This window comes from Heterocephalus glaber, unplaced genomic scaffold (assembly GCF_053883595.1).
Source record: "Heterocephalus glaber isolate CG9 unplaced genomic scaffold, H.glaber_assembly_v1.0 deba00001543, whole genome shotgun sequence".
NCBI lineage: Eukaryota > Metazoa > Chordata > Mammalia > Rodentia > Bathyergidae > Heterocephalus > Heterocephalus glaber.
Window position 1 is genome coordinate 2,588,806 of NW_028258336.1, and position 21,600 is coordinate 2,610,405.

The 21,600-nt window shown below is 41.4% G+C and overlaps 1 protein-coding gene across 25 annotated transcripts in view; it reads right to left on the minus strand.

Annotated features, from left to right (window-relative positions):
* Mast4 (microtubule associated serine/threonine kinase family member 4) overlaps nucleotides 1-21,600 on the minus strand; it is a 594,077-nt gene that overhangs the window by 199,700 nt on the left and 372,777 nt on the right. The window contains exon 1 of one of the 25 annotated variants that reach the window (XM_087189606.1): nucleotides 11,557-14,134. The exons of the other annotated variants lie outside the window; for them this stretch is intronic. Coding sequence (XP_087045732.1) covers nucleotides 11,557-11,666 — 110 coding nt within the window. The 5' untranslated portion in view covers nucleotides 11,667-14,134. Of the gene's footprint in view, nucleotides 1-11,556; nucleotides 14,135-21,600 lie in introns of those variants that run through there. 25 annotated transcript variants of the gene reach the window in all.

Below are 21,600 nucleotides of genomic sequence, written 5' to 3' on the forward strand. Positions count from 1 at the left end.
TCAGTGACAATGGGTAAGTTACTTAACCTCTAAGGGCCCTACTTTCCTATTCTATAAAGTGGGAATAATAGTACTAAACTGACAGAACTTTTTCTAGGATTATGTTAATACTTTTAAGTGTTTAGGAACAGTGCCTGCTATTCTAGAAGTGGTGGCCATGTCACTGGTATTTCATACCTAATGGATAAAATGGTTCTAGGAGAATCACTCACTTTCCCCCAAAAAAGCTGCTCATCACTAGATGAAGAAACTGGATGGACTTCAAACTCCAGGTACACATAGCCAAACACTAACTCCTAGAACAATATCTTCAGTTCTACCATTTTCTTCCCAGAGATTTTTCTCCAGGAGAGAAATAGGGATAATCCTAATATTAAGTAAAGCTAATCTATAATCTCTTCCAGGTTAAAAGTCAATGAAGCACCTTTTCCCCAAAATAAATACCAGTCACTTCCCCCTAGTGGCTGAAATATAAAATTAGAACTGCCCCAACCAAAGGTGATTCTTCAGGATTGTCATAATGGAAGTAATCTGAAGGATGTAAATTTAAGTAAAAAATTCAGTTTTAATCCAGTGGGAAAGAGGCACAGAATAACAAACCAGTGAACTTTTGAAAAATAAAGCACTATTAAACATTTCCACAATGTCACAAATTATTAACCTTAGCATTACAAAAAGAGCAACCTTAATTAAATGTAACCTCAGTGTAAGTATTTAATACTTCAGCATCCTCCAAGTATAGTCAGCGTAATCCACATGATAAATGGCTTTTTGTTTCTTTAAGTTTTTTAATGGATGGGGCTCATTAGTTTACATAATCATCCCTAAAACTAGGACAGCACTCCCACTGTCGCTCCGCAGTAAAATATTAATCCTACCAAACCAAATATTTGACATGATCTGTTGGGCTTGGAGTGCCTTCCTTAAACCATTAACTGCTCAGAGGCATGAGGTGGCAAAAAAGAAAGAAAAATATCACATTTTCACTACAGTTCTGTTACACAGGAATATATTATGAAGAGAACTGGATTTTATTTAAGAGCACTGAAATTATTTTTAGCAGTTTATGTCCTAAGCCATTTCAGCCACATAAGCATCCAACCCTTCAGAAAGGCTCTGGATTTTTTCTCCCAGAAAGATTTTGATATTAAAACAACACTGCACTTGATTCATCAACGTACACTGCACACTATATACTGATGAAGGAAGGCTACGACAAATGAACTGAACACATGGGACTCATTTTTCATTTATAAAATCACTTAAGAAGGCTAAAAAGTGTCACTTTTTAGACATAGAAGATCTTCCTAAAAAGGCTCTGGTTTCTTTCATATCACCCCCCCACACACACACACACACATTTGATTTAAAAACCCAGAAACTTCTGAGTTATGACATTCTCATTAAAGAATTTACTTTATTCTTTCATGCTATTAACTACTTAAGCATCAAGGAATATTTTCTCTTGCAATGTGGGGCCTCGAAGAATCTCAGAAATTTATATCACTTCATACTTATTTAAGATATTGGGACATGCATAAGAGCACAGACATGCGTATGCATATTTTTGTGAAACAAAATATACACATTGTTGGAGAGGGAAGAATAAGTTTTAGACATGTTGCATCTGATGTGGTGGCAATCACCTCATTCTCACAACATTTGGGCACACGGGTAGAAATAAACAGGAGGAAAGGCAGACTAATATGCACACTTGCAAAGTTTTTATAATAAAGATCAATTATTTGTGTGTTTAAAAACCTAGGGATTCCTACTTCCTGCAGAAATCAAGCCCAGCTTGGGCTCAATCTCTCTTTCCAGCTGGGTACTCCACATCTCTTGCTCCTCCCCAGCAGGGGCGCCCCAGGAACCAGACTCCTAGTCTGCGCCACACTTGCTTCACACCTGTCCCCACTGTGCCCCTGCCTAGCATGACTTCCCTGCTAGGCCCTCTTCTCTTTCTAATTGGCCAACTTCCGTCTCCCTAAATCCTGTGGAAACTGAATCAGGCAGAATTAATCTTCTCTCCTTTGGTTGGTTCTTATATTAGAGCTAACTGCTTTTGCTTCTATCTTCCCTGAGGGAAGGTCACAGGTAGGCCAGCCTCTACTGTGTGGTCATTTGCAGCAATCAATACAGGGGAGGATGAATGAGCAGTCCTTCAATGTGTGCCTACATGCAGGTGATTTTAAAACTCTTTTTCAGAAGTAGGTAGAATGCAAGAAATAAAGGAAGCTGAGGTTACTGCTACTTATTGGAGTCTTTGTGACTCTGCTAAATACACTGCCATTTTCTCCCTAAGACAGCGACATAGGAAAAGTGGCCCCACATATGGAAACCAATTTCACTTTCTCTGCCCTTTTTCTATCCCCATGCTTTATTTCACCTGCATGTAGGCACACAAATTTTATTCTTCCTCCAAGCTGTCCCTCCTACCTTACCTACTCCAAAGGCATTTTTCAACTACACAAACATAAACACACAGGTTACAAATTGAAGAGGAAGACATAGGTATGTGATAAAAATCATTCCAGCCCTACTGCTCAAGTAAGGCTGGTACTAAAGACAAAAATGATTTGGTAACAGAGAAAGGAAAAGCATTTAAAAGAATGGTAGTCTGGAAGTCAGAAAATTCTAGGACCCCTCCATCTATTGTTGTTGTAGCAGCCATTGTTCTTATGAGAAGCTCTTCTCCTAGTACCTGCATTCTACCCATTACCACATACCTGTCTCCCCTCAACTCCTCTAAAAGGTCCCTTAACTCCATGGCCATAGAGATTGGGAACAACCTTTCAGTGTTATCTACCCAGAGGATCTCTCTTGCTTGATACTCCCTCTTCATTTCACTCTCCTGCTCTCCTGCTCTTCCTTCTAATCCCTGGCCATGTTTCCTCTAGTTCCTCATGTGACATTTAAATGTGCAGAGTCTTAGGACACCTGTCCTACAGCCTCTACTAACAAGCTGACCCCATTCAGTCAGTCCCCAGGCCCTGTAAACTATCTGCTTGCCTAGAAATCTAAACTCTGTTTTCCCAATCTAATCTTTCCTTGCAAATCCAGACTTTATATCTCAATTTTACTACTATAAATAAAACCAGGCTCTTATTTCCTTCCTTCTGCAAGTGTGTTCTTTCCCAAGTTTCCCACCTCTGTAACCAGATCCACCATCCTCTCTTATTCTAGCAGATAATCTAGGAGTTATCCTTGATTTGTCTCCTCCCTCAACCCCTTCCTCCCAACTCAGGCCCTGGCAAATCCCAGGCTTCTTTGCTTCATAACACAACCTGAAACTACACACGTTTCCCTACTTCACAATACCCTTTCCTTAGTCCAAGCCAGTATTAATGTTCATCTAGACTTTCTGAGCTCAAAGCATACTCTATACAGTAAGCAGATGTCAGATGCTTTGCTCCTATGTAAGAATCTCAAGTGATTTCTGTCACACTTAAAGGAAAACACATCTGATCACGCTGACATAGGACCTGACCCTGTCTGCCTCATTCCCTTGCCCTCCCTGGGCCCACAGCACTCTTCTTTAGGTGGCTCTTGGCCATATGGCTCTCTGCTTGGAATGCTCTTGCTATAGTATTCCCCTGGTTGTCATCTTCTGGTCATTTAGAATTTGCATGCCACTCTTTCAGAGTAAAAGAAATCTCCTAACTAAGCCTGTTGTATTTCTCTGAAGATCACCTGTCACTCTTCAGTGTTTTCCTCATTTGTTTGTTCCACATCTTTCTTCCCTAACTACTGCACCCCTGCAGGGAGAAGCTCTACAAGAGCAGAGACCTTCTTTACGCTCTCTATTACTGTCCCCAAAGGCTAGCTGGTAACAGATGCTCAAAATCACTTGTTGAAATGAAGGGTCTATGAATGAAGTCAGGCTCAGTGCCTTGGCTCCGCTGTGCCATTTCTAAACATATTCAGCTAAAAGATTTGGAGGTGTATTGCCCAGGACTCCTCTCTCCATCCTCTCCTATTTACATTTCATGGTATCACATTGGGGCCTCTGTTATCTGATGTCACAGGTTACATCTTTTTACTTCTCCAGGATTTCCATCTCTAGAAAGACTTCCTAGAAGGCAAGTCACCAGAACCAACTCTGTCAGCATTTCACAACATTCCATCACGAAAAAGCCAAGTTACAATATTACATGATGACTCCAAACCTTTCCTATCCCCATCATCAGTTGATATGAACTATTTACTTACTAGCCATTTTTTCTGTGTTTGATACTAACTTCCCCACTCTAAAGATGAGAAACTTGAACTCAGTGATACTATGTAAAAAGCTCCAAGTCTCTTACAGCCAATGACAAAACAGCAAGTAATGAAGCCACACATGCCTTACCAATGGTAGCTTAGTTAAAAAGTCTCAGAGAGAGGTCTAGGTATGTTGAATTGAATAACCTTCTAATCCATTTTAAAGCAGCAGTCCAAATCCCAGTTTCAGTCAAAGTCATGAAGATGATAAAATCCAAAGTCATGCATTTAGGGCCGGGAATTTAGCTCAGTGGTTTCGCCGCCTGCTGCGCAAGCTCAAAGACCCGAGTTCGATCCCCGGTACCAAAGTCATGCATTCACATTTCTGAAACAAAGCTGACTTGTGGCCAACTGTGATAGTGGAGCAAAGGACCTTCAACATAAGCGACATTGATGCCTCTGAAGCAAAATCTATGCATTGGTGTTACCAGGGCTCTCACCCACAAATGTTGCATGGAACAAAAATGGACCACCAATGGCATTTCACATTCTCCTAAAGTAAAAGCTATGTGTAAGTATGAAGTGCACAAAATAAACTCACTGGCAACAAAGGGCTGCACTTTGAGCTGTTCTTCATATAGTGAAGTCAGCTCAATGGTCACAGCAATACTCACCACTGAGCTCCCCAAATAAAAATTCTATGCAAATGCAGTGTGCTAAATAAAAGCTATACTTCTCTGGTGAATGGGATAGCATTCCCAAATACATAGTTTAGTGCACTTTACATTGATGTTAAAACTAAATCTAAGTAGACAATGAATCCTGTGAAGTTGGCCAAATTAATCACTAGTAAAAGGGCACAACACTCCAACAGAGGTTTGCGGGCTGACAACCTCCCTTGAACAAAATTGCAGATAGGCATTTTAATGAGGGAGAAAATATTAGCTAGCAGAACTGGAGTCAAATCAGTTCCTACAGGAGGGAGAGAGCATTAACTGATGTGCTGATTATCTGCCGCCAAAATATCAGCCAGGGAGAACAACGGGCTGTCAAAGCAAGACGCTGTTACTAAGCCGAGGAGGCCCAAGGTTTGGGTGTAGCTGCAATATGACATTCTCAAGGGGAGCATGAGTTTTGTTTCTCATGTCAGCTCTTCCAGTGACTTTTATTGATGTCAGTTTTTTTTAGGACTCACTTTTTCTTCCTGACGACCGACAGGAGATTCCAATAGGCTGTCATGCTGGCTTCAGACATGCACACTTTGATAAATAATATAAATTTCCTGTCAGCTTTAAATACTCTTTTATGACTACTTCACATAGGTAACTATTTTCAGACACACTCATGTCACTTGAACACAACTCCAAGCGACCCTCCACACCACTGAGGCGCTTCACCAAATCCTCAGCAGAATCCACTTAAGTCTCCCGATGGAAACAAAAACGGAGATGTTAAAAGTGAGCATTCTTTCACATACAGTGATGCCCAAGGCCGACGGTGTTAGAGCAGAAGAACATTTCATCCACTGAAAGCTGAGCTGAGAAGAAGAGACCAGATCCTCTTGCCCCTTCCCAGTTTGTGAGCCTCTTGGACAAGCTACTTAATCTCTGTAAATCCTGACTTCCTCATCTTTAAAATGGAGAGAACAGCCCAAAGTAACTTTACCTAGTCTACATATTCCTCACAGTCGAAGCCTCAAATAATTTTAGGACTGCCTCTAACACTACAAACAAATAATGAGATAAAGTTCAATTACACAAACAATGACCCTGACTTCAGTGAGCCTTCACGAGGATCAAATTAAGAGCCAGTATATGAAAAGAGTTCCTGAATTGGAGAGCACTTCACAACAACTGAGCCAAACTGACCTTGGCAGAGATGCAGTTTCTCGTGGTTCCCCAGGAGTGATCCCACTACACAGCCCTCAGGATCAAAGTGGGTCAATGAGGCTTTTGAAAAATGAAATCCCAAATTTCAATAGGGCAAAACTAAGCCTGGCCCTAGCCAGTGTTCTCTGGCTACCCTACGTCAATTCATGGAGTGATGGGATGTAAGCGTTCCAGCCAGCTAAGGAGGCATGGTTTCTAGACAATCCAAAGCTCCTGGAAATGTCTGTGAAAATGAATTCAGGGATGTTTATTACTGCTAGAATTCCTCAGGCTCCTTATTGGCATCACAGTGCCAGTTAGGAGACACACTTTATACTGGCAATTCTATGACACAACTACTTTACCCTATTCCTCTCATTCCCGCAGGAAGAACTGTTGTTTGCTTGTTTCTTGTAGTTAGCTGCTAAGTCCCAGATGGAGTCTCAGAATCCTTCTCAACTCAGAGTTCAGAGCAGATCTTACAAAGTGATGGTCAAAATTATCACTACTTAGTATCAGGAAACACTAGAATAATGAGATATTTATCCACAGTCAAGTACTTGTGGAAAACAAAAATTTCTCTTTTGAGCTGGTAATTTCCAAATAAGTAAAACACCAATATTAAATAACTGTATTCACTAAATTAAAATATTCAGCTATTACAGGTTACATTTTGCACGTAACTCACACTAGGAGGCTTAAAAATAAGCAATGCTTCTCTAAGTCACACATTCTACTATTTTTCAAGGTACTTGGAAAAGACAGAAAGTTACAACGTTTTGGCTTAAAGACTTTTGTGCTCAAGAGATCTCTTCCATGCTCAACTGTACATTTGGGATCTCAGTCCAGCACTTGAGCATACTCTTGGTTTTTTCTGGAAGGAAGGAAAGAAGGGAGGGAGGGAGGGAGGGAATGAAAGGAGTAAAAGGAAAGAAAAAAAAAGGTTTGAGCAGCAGACTCCCTTGTAATCACCTCTTTATGTGAGAGGGAGAAACTTTCATGTCTGTTAGAATTTCTCAGGTTCCCCAGCAGCCAATGCAGCTGAATTTCTTCTTGATTCACCCAGAATACCCACATTTTTTAGGACAGGCCAGAGTATTTGTTCTATAACTGTAGGTTACTTGGAGCTAAGCAATAGTATGTTGGGAAGAGTGATATTTGAAAAACAAAGAGGCATGCAAAGTATGCATTTCTGTAAGTTCTAGCTCTATATTAATTAAATCACTGCTGGAAAGCAATGTTCTTGCAAAAAAAAATGCAGAACTTACATTCTGTACTAAACCACAATAAGAAGGACTCCTTTGTAAGATACTTTCACCCTTTCTGATGAATCCTTAAGTTCATCACCCATTATCTTAAAGGTTCCCTGTAGAGCTCAAAATTAAGAAAAGACACAGCTTCAAAACAAAAATCCTTTCTATAGTTCAGAAGAATCTATCATGTGTCACTCTGTTTTGATTTCCAGGAGACTCTCAGTTTAATTTAGACTTCAACTGCATTACTAATCTTACTCAAGTGCTACACATAAAAGTATTGTGAGTAAAGTCTAAGTTTTTGTTTACTTTAACTAATATGATACATACGTTTTAATTGTAAACCACCCCAAATATTTTTGAAAGGACATGGTTATAAACTATAACAAACAGCCAACCAAAGGTGATATTACACATCTAGTGTCATGACTATGGGTGGCTATACTTACAAGCCCAGCTCTGACATTTCCAGCATTTAGCTTTCCCAGACATGCACACTGGAGCTGCTGTCAGAAACAGTCATTTGCCCCTGGCCACCCAGATGTGAGTCAGAAGTGATGAAAAACTCTTTACCTCTGAATAGAATTTTATGTCTAGACAGTACTTTGACTTTAGGAAGGCATATATTCCTCCTCAAATGACTTCTATAATTTTAAATTACTGTGGTACATTAAAATTTTCTCCTGACATATTAAATATGAAAACATTCAGAACTATTGTGCATAATGCAGGCAGATGCATAACTGTACTCATAATCTGCACACTGCTCTGAGTTGGATGTATCACACACACACATTCACACACTAGTAATGGCTTTGGAAGCTGCAGGGATAGCAGAGCTTTGACAACTACTGTTTCTCACAAAGCTTAATGACATTCTCTAACAATGTCTGCAGATCACCTACAAGATAATTAAATTATTGCCAGAAAGTTCAGCGTTTCAGGTGTGGAAGGGTTCTCAACAGCAACTCATTTGGTCTCTTGACAGTCAACTTGCTGTGTTAAGCTTCCATCCCACACAGCCTGGCTTACCTCAGCAGCCCAATCCCAGTGGTAAAAAGAGCAGACAAATGTGTCCCTGTCCCCACAAGTAGGCATCCTTCCCCAGCTTCTGAGGCACCTCTAGGGGACCTAGAGAGTGGAGGCCCAATTTGGAACTTCAGGCCATGCAGGTGTTTCACTAGACAAGAAAACTAGGCTGATTCCCCAGTTAACTGAACTCAGCAATCTCATTGCAGGATAAAGGTGAACACACTTCTGCAGATGTCCCAGCTGAATAGAAATATAGCCAGTCTCTGTTCCTGGAGCCACACTTCTTTTCTTGAGTCCAGACGCAAACCACAGGACCATGAACCAAGGGAGATTTTGCAAAGCATCTGCCTCCTGACTTGCAGTTTGAAAGAGGCCTTGGGGTCTCTGTTGACATGAAGTTCTAAACACATTCCACAGCTCTGGATGCATTTTCAACAGCTTGCTGGACTTTTCTCCTTAGCTGTTAGGCCAGTATTCTCAAAGTCAATAGCACTATACATACCACAAAGGGAAACTGTGATGTTCAAAACTGACTTTTATCCGTTCTTCTCTCTTGGATATCACAGTTCTCCCAGGCTATCCAATGCCTCCCACCCTGCTGCAGATCCTGTTAACTTTTATTTCCTAACATCCTTGATGTTCCTCCTTTCCCTTCTCAGTGCTGCCTTTCTAGTTTGGTTCTATATCACTCCCCCCCCCCTTTTATATAGTTCTTTATTGCTCTTTTCCTTCCTCCACTTTATTCACGCCATAATTCTACAGGGCAGAAATCCCACTCAACCACCATGTGCATCAGTCCACTCTCCACTGAAGATTAAAAATCTTCAGACCCACCCTACACTGAAGAAATAAAACTCAAACTGTCACGTGAAACACTTTACATAGTCTATTCCCAATCTTCCTTCCTCACTAAATCCTCTTGATCCATTCTTTCTTTTATGTAAACTCTCCAGCATAGAGCAAGCTGGCTTATTTCCATCTCTGAACATGTCTCCATCATTTCTTTGATTTTTACTCCCCTGTTCATGCCAACTGACCTCCTCTGCTCCTTTCCACTTGCTCCCTAAATACCTTCTATAGTCAAGTTCAAAATCTGCTCCTAAATCCCCCTATTCTCTGGCAATACCACTCATATGCATAACAGTATATTTTATTTTTGCAAGGGTCACTTAAAGCCAAATGAGAGCCCCTTCCCCTCTTGGTACCTCTCTTCAAGCAACCTAACCAGAGTCCATTATATTTGCTGATTAATATGGTATAATTTACAACTACTTTTAGAAGACTTCCAAAATAATGATTTCAAGCCATAGAATAATTAGAATGGTGCATTCAGGCATTTCACGTCTTTTCTAGATCCTATTGTCATTGCTACAACTCATGCAAGGACAACTTAATCTTGGAGATGCTTAAGAGACTACATGACTTTGAGAGGGAGGAAGAGACTAGAAGAACTCATTTTACCTAACTGGAAAGATTATTTTTGATTTTAGTACTATGTTGAAATGATCACAATAATTTCAAAGTATATCCTCTCTCATGTTCATTCATGGTAGAACTCACAAATGTGTGCATATAACAAAATAGTGCCTCAAAATAAGCAAGCAATATGAAAATTCATATATGTCATTTTACAGCAATACTACATTAGGCAACTGGTTGAACATTGAGAAAATAAAATCTACTTTCATGCTCCAAAGCAGCAGAAATAGAAATGGAAATGATTTAAGAGGAAGGATAACAAAAGTCCCAAGTTCTGAGTTCTAGTTCTATACAGTCACTACTCTTTTCTCAAGGTGCCACTAGCATGCAAAAAATATACCCAGAACTGTCAAAACAACAAAAAACATTTTCAGCCAAAGCCTTTCAGTTCTCTTTTCATGAAATAATACAGCATCAAATGGAATTTCATTTGTTTCCATCACTGTAGTAATATATAGTCTTTTTTCTTTTCAGACGGAAACAATAGCCAATGAATGTAGGCTCAAGAATATAATCTGATGAGGGCACTGAGGTACAGAGCAGGGCCATGCCCATGTAGCTATTATGAGGGGTCTGAGTCCAACACCACCAACAGACTGAGTGAACAAAGTCAGGCATAGAGGCAATGATATTTCCCCAAACATCTATAGTAATGAATAAAATGTGTATTTTTAAATGTTCTAGATTTCACAGTAATTTTCTCTTGAAGAAAACTTCAAACAAGAGATCATTTGGGGTGTGCTAAAAAATGTCTGACATAAATTAAGTTTCCCATTTTCACAAAGGGGAGACAGTCTATCACTGAGCTGCCACAAACGGTGCTGCCACAGAGTTCTGTGGCTCATTTATGCTCTCAGTCCTCTGGTCATTGCATAGTATCTATAAAACTTAGCTCCAGTTATAGCTGTAGTTGCCACTGACAGAAGAAAATAGATCCAAAGTGTTGAGGATGGTGGTCAGTGGCTACTAAAAGTGATAGAAGGGGTCACCCACACTCTATTTCAGATCACACTAAGCTAAGCAATAAACCCATATGATCAAGGATCCTACACAGGGTTGTAAGGGAGCTGGCAAAGGATGACCAAACCCAAAGCACCTTATAATCCTAACACCCCCAATATTCAGATCTACGCTGTGCTCACACTAATTGTTCAGATCTTCCTGCCAGATGCCATAGTCTAGGGATTCATTATGTCCACTTCCTGGATGAGCCTGCAGAGTCCTGTGCAGCAAGCACCTGGCTCTTTTGCCATGTTGGCAGAGGGCACAGGATGAGACTGCCATCTCTACACTTGGGCTATCACACTATACCCACACTGGTTCCCTGGCTGTTTCCCATACAAGTCTAGTTGCTCCCTGAGGGAAGGGTTATGATCCTTCTAATGTTCATCTTCCCAGGACCATACCTAGATCACACAAGAAAACTGGCTGCTGAGTAAGTTGGCAATCTTTGGAAGCCCCATCTCTGGAGTAAGAAGTGGTTCACAGCACAGGAGAACATGAGAAGCATGATGCCTACAACATGGGTCTGCAGGAGGGCTGTATTAGTCAGCTTTCTATTGTTGGAACAAAATACTTGACACACATTACTTAAGGGAGGAAATATTTATGTTGGCTGTGGCTTCAGAGGTTTCAATCCATGGTCAGCTGGCTCCATTGCTTTTAAGCCTGTAGTATGACAGAAAAATAATGGCAGAAGGGCATGGTAGAGAAAAGCTGCTCACCACATGGCATCCAGGAAGCAGAGAAGAGAAGGAAACAGCCGGAGAGGAAGGAGCTCTTCAAAGCCATGCCCCAAGGTGCTTGTTTCATCCAATTTGGTGCCACTTCTCATAAAGCCATGAACTCATCAGTGTGTTAATCCACCTGATGGAATGAATTTCATCATGATCCAGTCACTCCCCCGAAACCCATCAGCTGTCAACTAAACCTTCAATACAACTGGCCTTTCAAAATAACAACCAGAACAAGGGCCTACCACTGTTAATACCTGCGAGGGAGAAAAAATGAGCCAACCTGAGTGATTTCCAGGACTCGTTAGTGCCTTGGAGGGCTGAAACTGCAGTTTGCCCATGGCTTTTGCATGCAGCCTTGCACCAGGGGTACTCACATCCTTCTGCATGTACCATGTCAGGAAGGCACCCTGCTAGTGGAAAGTGTGAGTCCATAAGAGGAGCTACAATAGACTGACAACAAGACAGCATGGGTTCTCTCTCTCCTCCATTCGGACACATGGACACACATACTCAAAGGCATCCAAAATCTGAAGGGTAAAAAGGCTAAGAGTTCAAATAGCCCCCTTGATTTGGGGAAACAGGCTGGTTATCCTTTGAGTTTTTAAATATCTTTAACCTTTAAGAATGTTCTTAGGATCCTGCCTGGCCCACGGGCATCCCTAATTTCTCTAGCCAGCAGAACCTACCATTAGCAGCAGTGTCTGCTGATTGCCGACTGGAGATACGAGGAGGGTGCTGCAGTGAAAGTTGCCTTGGACCAAGAATTGGAAAAACTGATCCAAACCACACGATTTTCTCAGCCCTTGGTCTTCTTTTTTTTTTTGGTACCAGGGATCGAACTCTGGAACTTGCCCTTGTGAGGCAGGTGAACCACTGAGCTAAATCCCTGGCCCTGGTCCTTTCTCTTTGAAGTGGACATAAATGAGCCCACCACATTGCCTTCAAAGGGTCAGCCAGTGGTCACAATATAAACAAGAAAATGCACAGCTTATCACTGCATTTGTTTTCCATGGCTACTGTAACAAATTACCACCAACCCAGAAGCTTAAAACAATAGACATTTACTTGCTCACATTCTGGAGGCCAGAAGTCTGAAATTAGTACCAAAAGGCCAAAATCAAGGGTTGAGCTGGCCACACTCCCTCTGGAGAGAATCTGTTCCTGGCCTCTTCCAGCTTCTCCATGTGTCAAGTCTCCCTCTGCCTCTCTCTCATAAAGGCACTGTGATGGGACTTAGTGGCCATCAGATGATCCCGGATAATCTTCCCATTTCTAAATCCTTCAATTAATCACATCTGCAGGGACTCTGTAAATAAGGAAACATTCACTGGTTCCAACATCTAGGACCTGATATATTTGGGGCCACCACTCAGCCCACCACATGAATCAATCGCATACAAGTGTTAGTGTTATGATTTCTGCTCCATTCTTTTCTTGAATGGCATCATCTTAGCTAGAACAGAAATTCTTTAAAGACAAGATCCAACTCACTCTTTATAAGTCCCATGAAGGCTTTCAAGGTGTCATGTATGGAACAAATAGCTTTTTTTCCTCCATTTAGAAAATAAAACTCGTATTCTACTCAGTTTTTAGTTTCCAGCATTAGATTCCATGCAAAAATTACAACATAGTCAAGTGTTTTGTTTTTTAAATTTCTAAAATAGCCAGACCTTCTGTTCAGAGAAGGAGGATCTGCATCCTAAATGCTTCCACTATCAACTGCCAAGTGCCTGCAGTGAGTGCCATTTGTAAAGCATTGTTAGCAACAGTTCAAATACTTCCAGAATCCAAGGGCAGGAGAGCTAGTCACAGCACAATTGCAATGAACTCCAGATGGATGCCTGTGAACCCCTTGCAGTCAGTCCAATTCATCTCAGTGTCAAGAAATAAGAAGAAAACCACAGCTAATCTAGAAGGGCTGATGGGGGCCCAATATAGGGGTAAAATAATCCACTTCTTCAAGAACCATTTGTTGAGATTGTACTATGTATCAGGCGGCAGGGACTCAGTAATAAACAAAATGACAAATCCATGACAATATGGAAGGTTCATTCTAGTTGGGTCTGATAATTAGCAAACAAATAAATACATGTGTTTAGTTTTTATTTTTATTAGTACATGTTGTAGTACATAATGACTACATTCATCATGGGGAGAAAAGTACATGTACATAACATATCTTAATTCCTTCTAGCTCCACTTACTCACTCAAGCAAATCTCATGAAGCAGGGGCAGGGACAGTGGTGGGCATTCACATAAGTGGCAGAAGTGGCTGCTCTGTCCCAGTAACATTTAGTACAGATCAAAAGGACCTGAAGGAGTGAACCATTTGAGTCCCATGTGGGTGTTCCTCTAGCTGTTCCAGACAGCTAGAACATCTTGTGCTAGAAAATGAGGATGTCCTTGAAGACTAATACAGTCATATCAAAAGGACCCAAGAGTCAGCTTCACAAAGATTTCTGCTGATGAATTTAAGACAACATGACCACCAAAAAGAGGTATGAGGGTCATTGATCATTATACACCAAATATATATTTGTTTTCTGTTTTCTTCTTTGAAAAATGTAGGAATCAACAGTAATATTACTAAAGAAAATAATATTCCTAAAAATGAGAGGAGAGGAGGGAGGGAAAATTACAGAATAGTGTGATAAGCAGCAATGTAATAACTGATTCAATGAAAGCAAAACCCACTGGGTAAAAGCTTGTAGGACAAGGATATACAAGATTACATAATAAAGCCAAAGGGGTATCATTAAGTAAAAAAAAATCTGGCAGACACCAGGCTTTAGGTTTTCTGATGTGAGGCTGTGTGGAAGACACCACCTTCCTGCTCCATTCTTGCTAAAAAAAAAAAAGTTTAATCTGAATGTAAACACAAGAACCTTGAGATTATAGGGTACTGTGCAAAACAGTAGTATGCTTCCAAAATCTCAGTGTTCTGAAAAGGACAAAGAAAGCTTTCCAAATTAAAGGAGACTAAAGAGATATGAGAATTCAAAGGAATTTTAAATTGATCCTGCATGAAAGAAAGAAAAAGAGAAAGAAAGGAAGAAAGAAAGAAGAAAGGAAAACAAAAAAGAGAGGAGAAGAAAAAGAACTTTTGGGGCTGAGGGTATAGCTCAGCAGTAGATCACTTGCCTAGCATGAACAAGGGCCTTGGGTTTTATCCAGCACTGCAAACAAAACAAACATTTTAGACACTTTTTATGGAATATTGAAGATAGTCAGATACATCAGTTGACCATATAATAATGCACAATTTCAAGGGTATAATAATGATGACTTGGTTATAACGAAGAATGTACTTGTTCTTAAGATAAATATGCTTATGTATTTAGGAGTTAAGCATATGAATGTCTCCAAAAGGTTCAGTAAAAAACTAATTTAAAAATGTAAAAAAATACATATAGGGGCTGAGAGGAAAGAAAAGGGAGAGAGAAAACAAATGTTCCGAGTGTTAATTGGTGAACATGCTGTTGATTGTACAATTCTTTCAATTTTTTTGAAGGTTTGGATTATTATTATTTTTTAAATAGAAGGAGTAGAAAGAAAATAGGCCAAGAAACAAGGGATAAAAGGCTCTGACACAGGAGCATGCATGGAATGAATGGTCAAGGAAAAGCAGAGTCCAATGTGGCCAGAAGGAATGAGTGAGGGGCTGCATGGAGCCAGGTCACAGGAGCACGTGAGCAGCCACTGAAAGGCTTGGAAGAGAGCAGGAACTTACACTTCACAAAGATGACTTCAGAGCTGGTTGGAGTGGAAGGGAAAGGTGGACTAAAGCAGGAAGATTGGCCAGGAGGCTACTATAAAAATATAGGGGTGTGTGTGTATGTATGTGTGTATGTGTGTATGTATGTATGAGTATGTACCAGTTGTCCAAGATGAATATAATTATGTATTGTAAACATATACCAATTTTGAAAGAACATTAGTGCATAGAGAATACAACTAAATATGCTGGTTAAAGATGTTTTTAAAAATCTAGGGATGAGTCATATGAGCTCAGACTCAGGTGGTATTGCCAAGTTAATAACCAAAGCAATGGAGAAGGCAGGATCATCAGGACGTCCCAATTGCACACCCACACGTGCACATTAAAAATAGTTGAAAGGGGGAAGAAGAATTAAAGATGACTTTGGAGCTCACAATTTGATTCAGGTAGGTGGAGCCAAATCTGTATTTTTAAATAAAGAGGAGAAGAAAAAGAATTCCAAGAGTGCTGCAAGAAAATAAATATTCCCCTCACTGTGGTGTATCTCCTTAATGTTTCATTAACTGGCACCAGTAATACTTCAGTTGGGTAAACTGTCATGGAGAAAAAAGATGAAAAGCATGAGAACCCAAGAAACTTAGCTCATTTCACCTGGGACCATCAGCACCGCTCTTCCAATTTCATAATATCTCCTCATTCAGTGTTATACACAATTAGAATATGCAACATCCTTGATAACGAGATTGAGTTTTATAGTTCGTTTTGAATGCTGTGTTTCCAAGAACAATATGAAGGTGATAAAAATAAAAAAGAACACTCATCTTGGAAGGTTTTGCAAATTTTATCTAATTAATTCTCACAACACCTCCAGAAGGTATTATTATCCATGGTATTGCTGGAGAAACTTGAGTACATTGTTTTTAAAATTCTGCATTTGTATCACTCCTCTCACTGAGACACCTCTGTTCCTCACATCATCTTCACCTTCTTATGCTTTCAAAGAGTATCACAACTTAATTCTCTCACCAACAGGGTGGGTGTTAATGGCTGTATCCACATTCTCTAAAAGAGGAAATAAGTTTTTAAAATGATGTGTAATGTCTTTTATCTATTCACAGAATGGAACAGAGGACAGAGCTTTTTCCCCATCACATGCACACACACCAAAGTAATAGTCTTATTTGCCCCAATAAGATCTAGCAAGAGACAACTGTTAAGGTTCCATAGATTATAGTAATTTTAATATATTCTAAAGCCAAAATTCAAAAAGTTGGTTAAGTCAAGTAGTCATGATATTTGTCCCAGAAAAGATTATGCAGTGTCATGGTTTATATCTGCATGTCCCCCCAAAGCCTCATGTACTCATAGGTGGGCTTTGGGGAGGTGCGTGGATTGTGGGGTGTGATTCTCATCCGGGGGATTAGTCTACTCATGAGTTTATAGCTAACTGTGACTTTGGGAGGTGAAGCCAGGTTGGAGGAGGTGGGTCACCCGGGGAGTGGCCTGGAAGGGTCCATCTCCCAACCTCCTCCTTTAGTCCTCTCTCTGCTTCCTGCTATGTCATGAGCTCTTTCTCCTGTGTGACTGTTCTCTGCCATGCCACTCTGCCTTATAGCCAGCCAACTATGGACTGAAACCTCTACAAACTGTGAGCCAAAATATGCCTCTCCTCCTTTCATTTGTGGGTGTTGGGAACTGTGTTTCAGCAACTAAGAAAGTAAGACATGCTGTAATGACTCCTCCGACCTACTGGCCCAAAGGAATGTTTAATAGTGGGATGGGTAAAGGAAGTGTCCTGACTCTTTGCAAATGTGGGAAGGCTCCTTCAGGCCTGAAGAGGCTGCTCCCCTAATAGGGTTTAAATGACCCATGTTGAGAACACTGTCACTCCTAGGATGGCAGCAAGCCAGCCCCAGCTGAAGGAACAGACACAGTCTGCTCAGACTCAAGCAACATGGATATCACAGTCACTGGGGCCTCCGACCTGGTTTCCAAATGAAGCCATTTTAACCCTAATTACATCACATAGGCTCTGTTTAACGTAAAATTTTTCAACATGGGATGATATTAAGGCTCCATAAGGCAAAACTCAGCCTTACCTCATACCCCCATAAGCACTCTCTCCACAGAGGATTGAAAAACTTGTAGGGAGCTCGGCAGAGGAGCTCCAGAGAGAACAATAAAATCTCTCTGTAAATGGGGTACTATATTCTAAAATCTGACTTATAAAGACTACAAGCTGAAGCCAGAGGACAATGTGGACAGCATAGTGCTGTGTCACAGGATAGGGACACAGGTTCTCTGGCTGGTTGTCTGAGTGATACAGAGCCTGGGCTGCTTATTATACATACACTGAGAGGCAGATATAATCAGTTGTTCAAACTTGGAGAGTTGGAAAGCAAAAGGGGGGCACCTGTAATAATCCCACCAGAACAAAGGCGTGTATCAATTCAACCCTGGGCCAACTGGCCACTACAGACAAGTTTCTGTGCCGCAGTCTTCAAACCTGTAAAATGAACACAGTACTTGCCTCCCAGGTGCAGTGTGTGAACTACAAGAGTTGATAAATGTAAAGCGTTGACAGCATGAGCCACATAGCAAGCTCTCCACAAATGCTGGAAATTAAGCTACAACATAGGCAGATATCTGAGTTAGTAATTTGGGACTTTAATCCAAGTCAGCAGACCAAACAGAAAAGTGAATGTGAAATAACAGTGAGCACATGAGAGAAAAAATGGGAGTCATCATGACAAACAAGGCAAAGCCTTTGCTCTTGGGGCCTGCGACATGCCTGTAACTATGCGTGCACACTAAGGCTCTGCAGGACAATGGTACTCCACGGGTCTTGACAGCTCTGCTTGCCATCTGACCTGGTGAGACTTTGTCCCCACGTAGGCTCTGCAACTTTATAGCAGATAAGCTTATGATACTCATTGAAAAAATAACATATTGCCCCAAAATCAAAGGAAACCATCTAAATATCTTTCTGTAGCAAATTATTATATGCATCCTTCCCCATTATGGCTTACTCCTTGAGGTCTACTTCTCTTACCCTCCTCTCTCCCACTCTGGAGTACCATAAACACATAACCTCATTCTTTCTTTCCACTCTTATGAGCAACAGAGGTCTCTGCTGGTGGCACTGGCAGGCACCAGGTGAGGGAGGGAAAAGTGCTAACTGACCTGTGCACCCTGCCCTGCAGCCACTCCAGTGACATCTGAGACTGAAAACCTGCCCCATCTCTGCCCACCCACAGCCACAGAGCCAGCAGTGTGGATGGTACCCAGGTCTCTTGTGCTTCTATGGCAGAGCCGGTCCTCACAGGGTCTGTGCTACATAGATTTGGCCCTATATAACAATTCAGAAATAAAGCTTAGGGTGCACAAGGCAATTCATTACACCATCACATTCACAAAAGCACAGGCACTGGTGTCTGCAGAGTACAGAGAAATTACCATCTGGTGTCAGCTTCTTCAGATTTTTTCAAGGTTCCCAACAAAGTGAAAGGGGTGAGGGAGACAGCATAAAAAAGACAAATGGTCCCACTCATCCTGTAAAGAAAATAAAACTAAAAGGGTGTAGTGGTTTAGCAGTTAGGTGACATTCCCAATCATACAGGTTTCTAGAGAGAAGGAGATGTGAAATCAGAACATACTGCCATGTGTTTGGTAAACACTAACGCTGCATCTTACCATGGCAACAAGGGAAGTGACAGGGAATCCTGCAGCTGTGGGTACCCACTAACCTTTCCAGCAGCAGCAGCAGGACAAATGCACTAGTTCTGACAAAACTGGATTAGGTGGCAACTGTCCTCCCTATCCTCCTCTGTTAAGGTACTATCTTTCCTTCCAGCACTTCCAAGACCACCGTATGTCCCACTGTTGCTACTCCAAAGCCATTCCACTAAATCTACTATTCTTATGTTATCACTGAGGTAGGAGAGTCACCGATTAAGATAATAAGGGTCCAATAAGTTCATAACTTGCCCAAGGTATGTGCTGGGAACACTGACCAAGACTCAGTCGCTGTGATTCCTACTGTGTTGGATCCCAAATTCAAATTCCTCCAGGGCCAGTCAGGTGACATGAATGAAAGTAGGTGGGGTCTATGCTGGAGAAGAGGGCAGCAGCAACCCAGGTGGAGACCGAATGTCATTGTGAGTGAATACAGACTCACTGAAAAGTTTCAAATGTAAACCCCTAAATCCCCAATTCAGAATTCTCTTCTTGCTTCAAAACCCATCCAATGACTGCTTAATTTATTTAGTAAATGTTCCTCAATGCATAATTGAGTTGTGTCCCAGTTAACACACACTTACTACATGCGAGCTACCAAACATACTGGCTCAGCAGCATGGCACACTGTCGCATTTGGCTGCCTGCCCCACTCTGTGAACACAGGGTTGACTGGTGGCCGCCCAGCATCACGAGAGAATATTCTACCACACAACACTAGCCCAGGAAAAGATCCAGACTCAAAATTCAAAGTATGCTTTCTACTCAACACATATTGCTTTTGCACCATGGAAAAGTTGATAAATTGTTAAGTTGAACACTGTATATCAGGGACCATCTGTGCACACCAAGGCTGTTTACAGGTGCTAGGGAGACAGCATAAGCAAGATGGACAGGCTTCTGTTCCATGGACTCGAGATTCTATCTTTCTTTTTCAGTGTGTGATTGCCATGACTCCTAGAATATTTTCTCTGTCCCTCACCCTAGCCAGGAATAATCTTCAATATACTCTGTGATTTGCCTATCATCAATCACACCTTTCTACTTTGTCCTTCAACCTTGCTTTATTTATAGTTGGTACCTGGTCAGTTTTTACATTTTGACAGCTCTAACTTCCTATTTATGGAAGAATCAAACTGCAAGCCCTGTCTCTCAAGTTGTAAGGAGCACTCTCCAAACATACCTGGGATACAACTACCTGTCACACTTAGGGCACAGGTAAGGATAGCAGATCAGGCTTGAGTCCCAAACAATAACACAGTCATTCATTCAATCAATAAATGTTTATGGAGCCTCTCCTGTGAGAATCAGGCACTATTTTGGGTTTTGTGAATATATGTGTGTAAGAAATAGACAGAGCTTGTTGTCCTCTTGGAGTTTATAGCACAGTGACAATATTCTTCTCTGAAAGTAGTACTACATCCCACTGGCAAAGTGGGATGTGTGTTTTCAGTCACAGCTGAAACACAGAGGGGTCTGGGAGACATAGGGAGGAGAAATATACCTTTTCTCTGCCAACCCTGGTATAGCAGACTATGTGTTTACCACCTCAAGACTCCAGGAATCAAATGGAGGAGCAAAGAAAAGGATGGGAGAAGTAAAACAGAAAGGAAGAACACAGGCAGTGTGGCAGGTGCTCCATGGTTTTCATCCACTCTGGTGTTGGGGGATGAAACAGAAATACTAGATCATTGCTACTCCACACTAACAATATGGTCATGAGTAACCAGCCAGCCTCCAGCTATTTACTGGGTTCCTGCTAAGGAGGAACAGGTAGCTAGGTGCTGCAAAAGGGTATAATGAGGGAGTTCCTTTGGAACCTTACTATCTCAGCACTGTCCAGCTTCTGAGCTAGCACAGATCATACCCACATCACCCAGAAGGCACCGATGTCATCACTACATGAACAGCTCCTAAGTGGTAGTCAATCTATTAAGAACTAGGGATTGTAGGGAAAATAAATTTTTTTTTGGTACCAGGGATTGAGCTGAGGACCTTGCACTTGCGAGGCAGGTGCGCCACTGAGCCAAATCCCTGGCAATTGTAGGAAATTCTAAGTGACTGTAGCTGCCTTGAAAGTGAGAGAAGAAGGGGATATCATTTCCATGTAGTCTTAAAGGTGCCCTCTGTCCCACTGGTAGCTGATAAAATGATAATGGGCTGTATATTTTTGTTTGTGAACAATAATGTATTTTGCCTCTTTCTCCAGGCTTACTGAAAGATTAAAACAAAACAAAACAAAAGTGTCAGGATTTCAAGATGGAAGGGCCTTTGGGAACAATGTAGGCTAATGCTATGGTCACTGCAGGAATTCCATTTGCATCTCTCCAGGCAAGTGGGCGACTGGCCACCCTGACACTGATGGTCTGGTGAGGTAGCCCACTGCAGGTTCAGAGAGCATCCTTAGAAAATCTTTCCCCTTAGACTGAGCCTAAATTTGCCCTGCTGGAGCTGCCATGCAGCAGTGCCAGGTCTCCTTCCTCAGACATAAATTCTGTTCAGCAAGTGAGCTGTCCTGGATGCGACAGACCTCTCATTTCTGGCCAGCCTTCAGGAAGCCTGACCTGAAGCCCTGCTG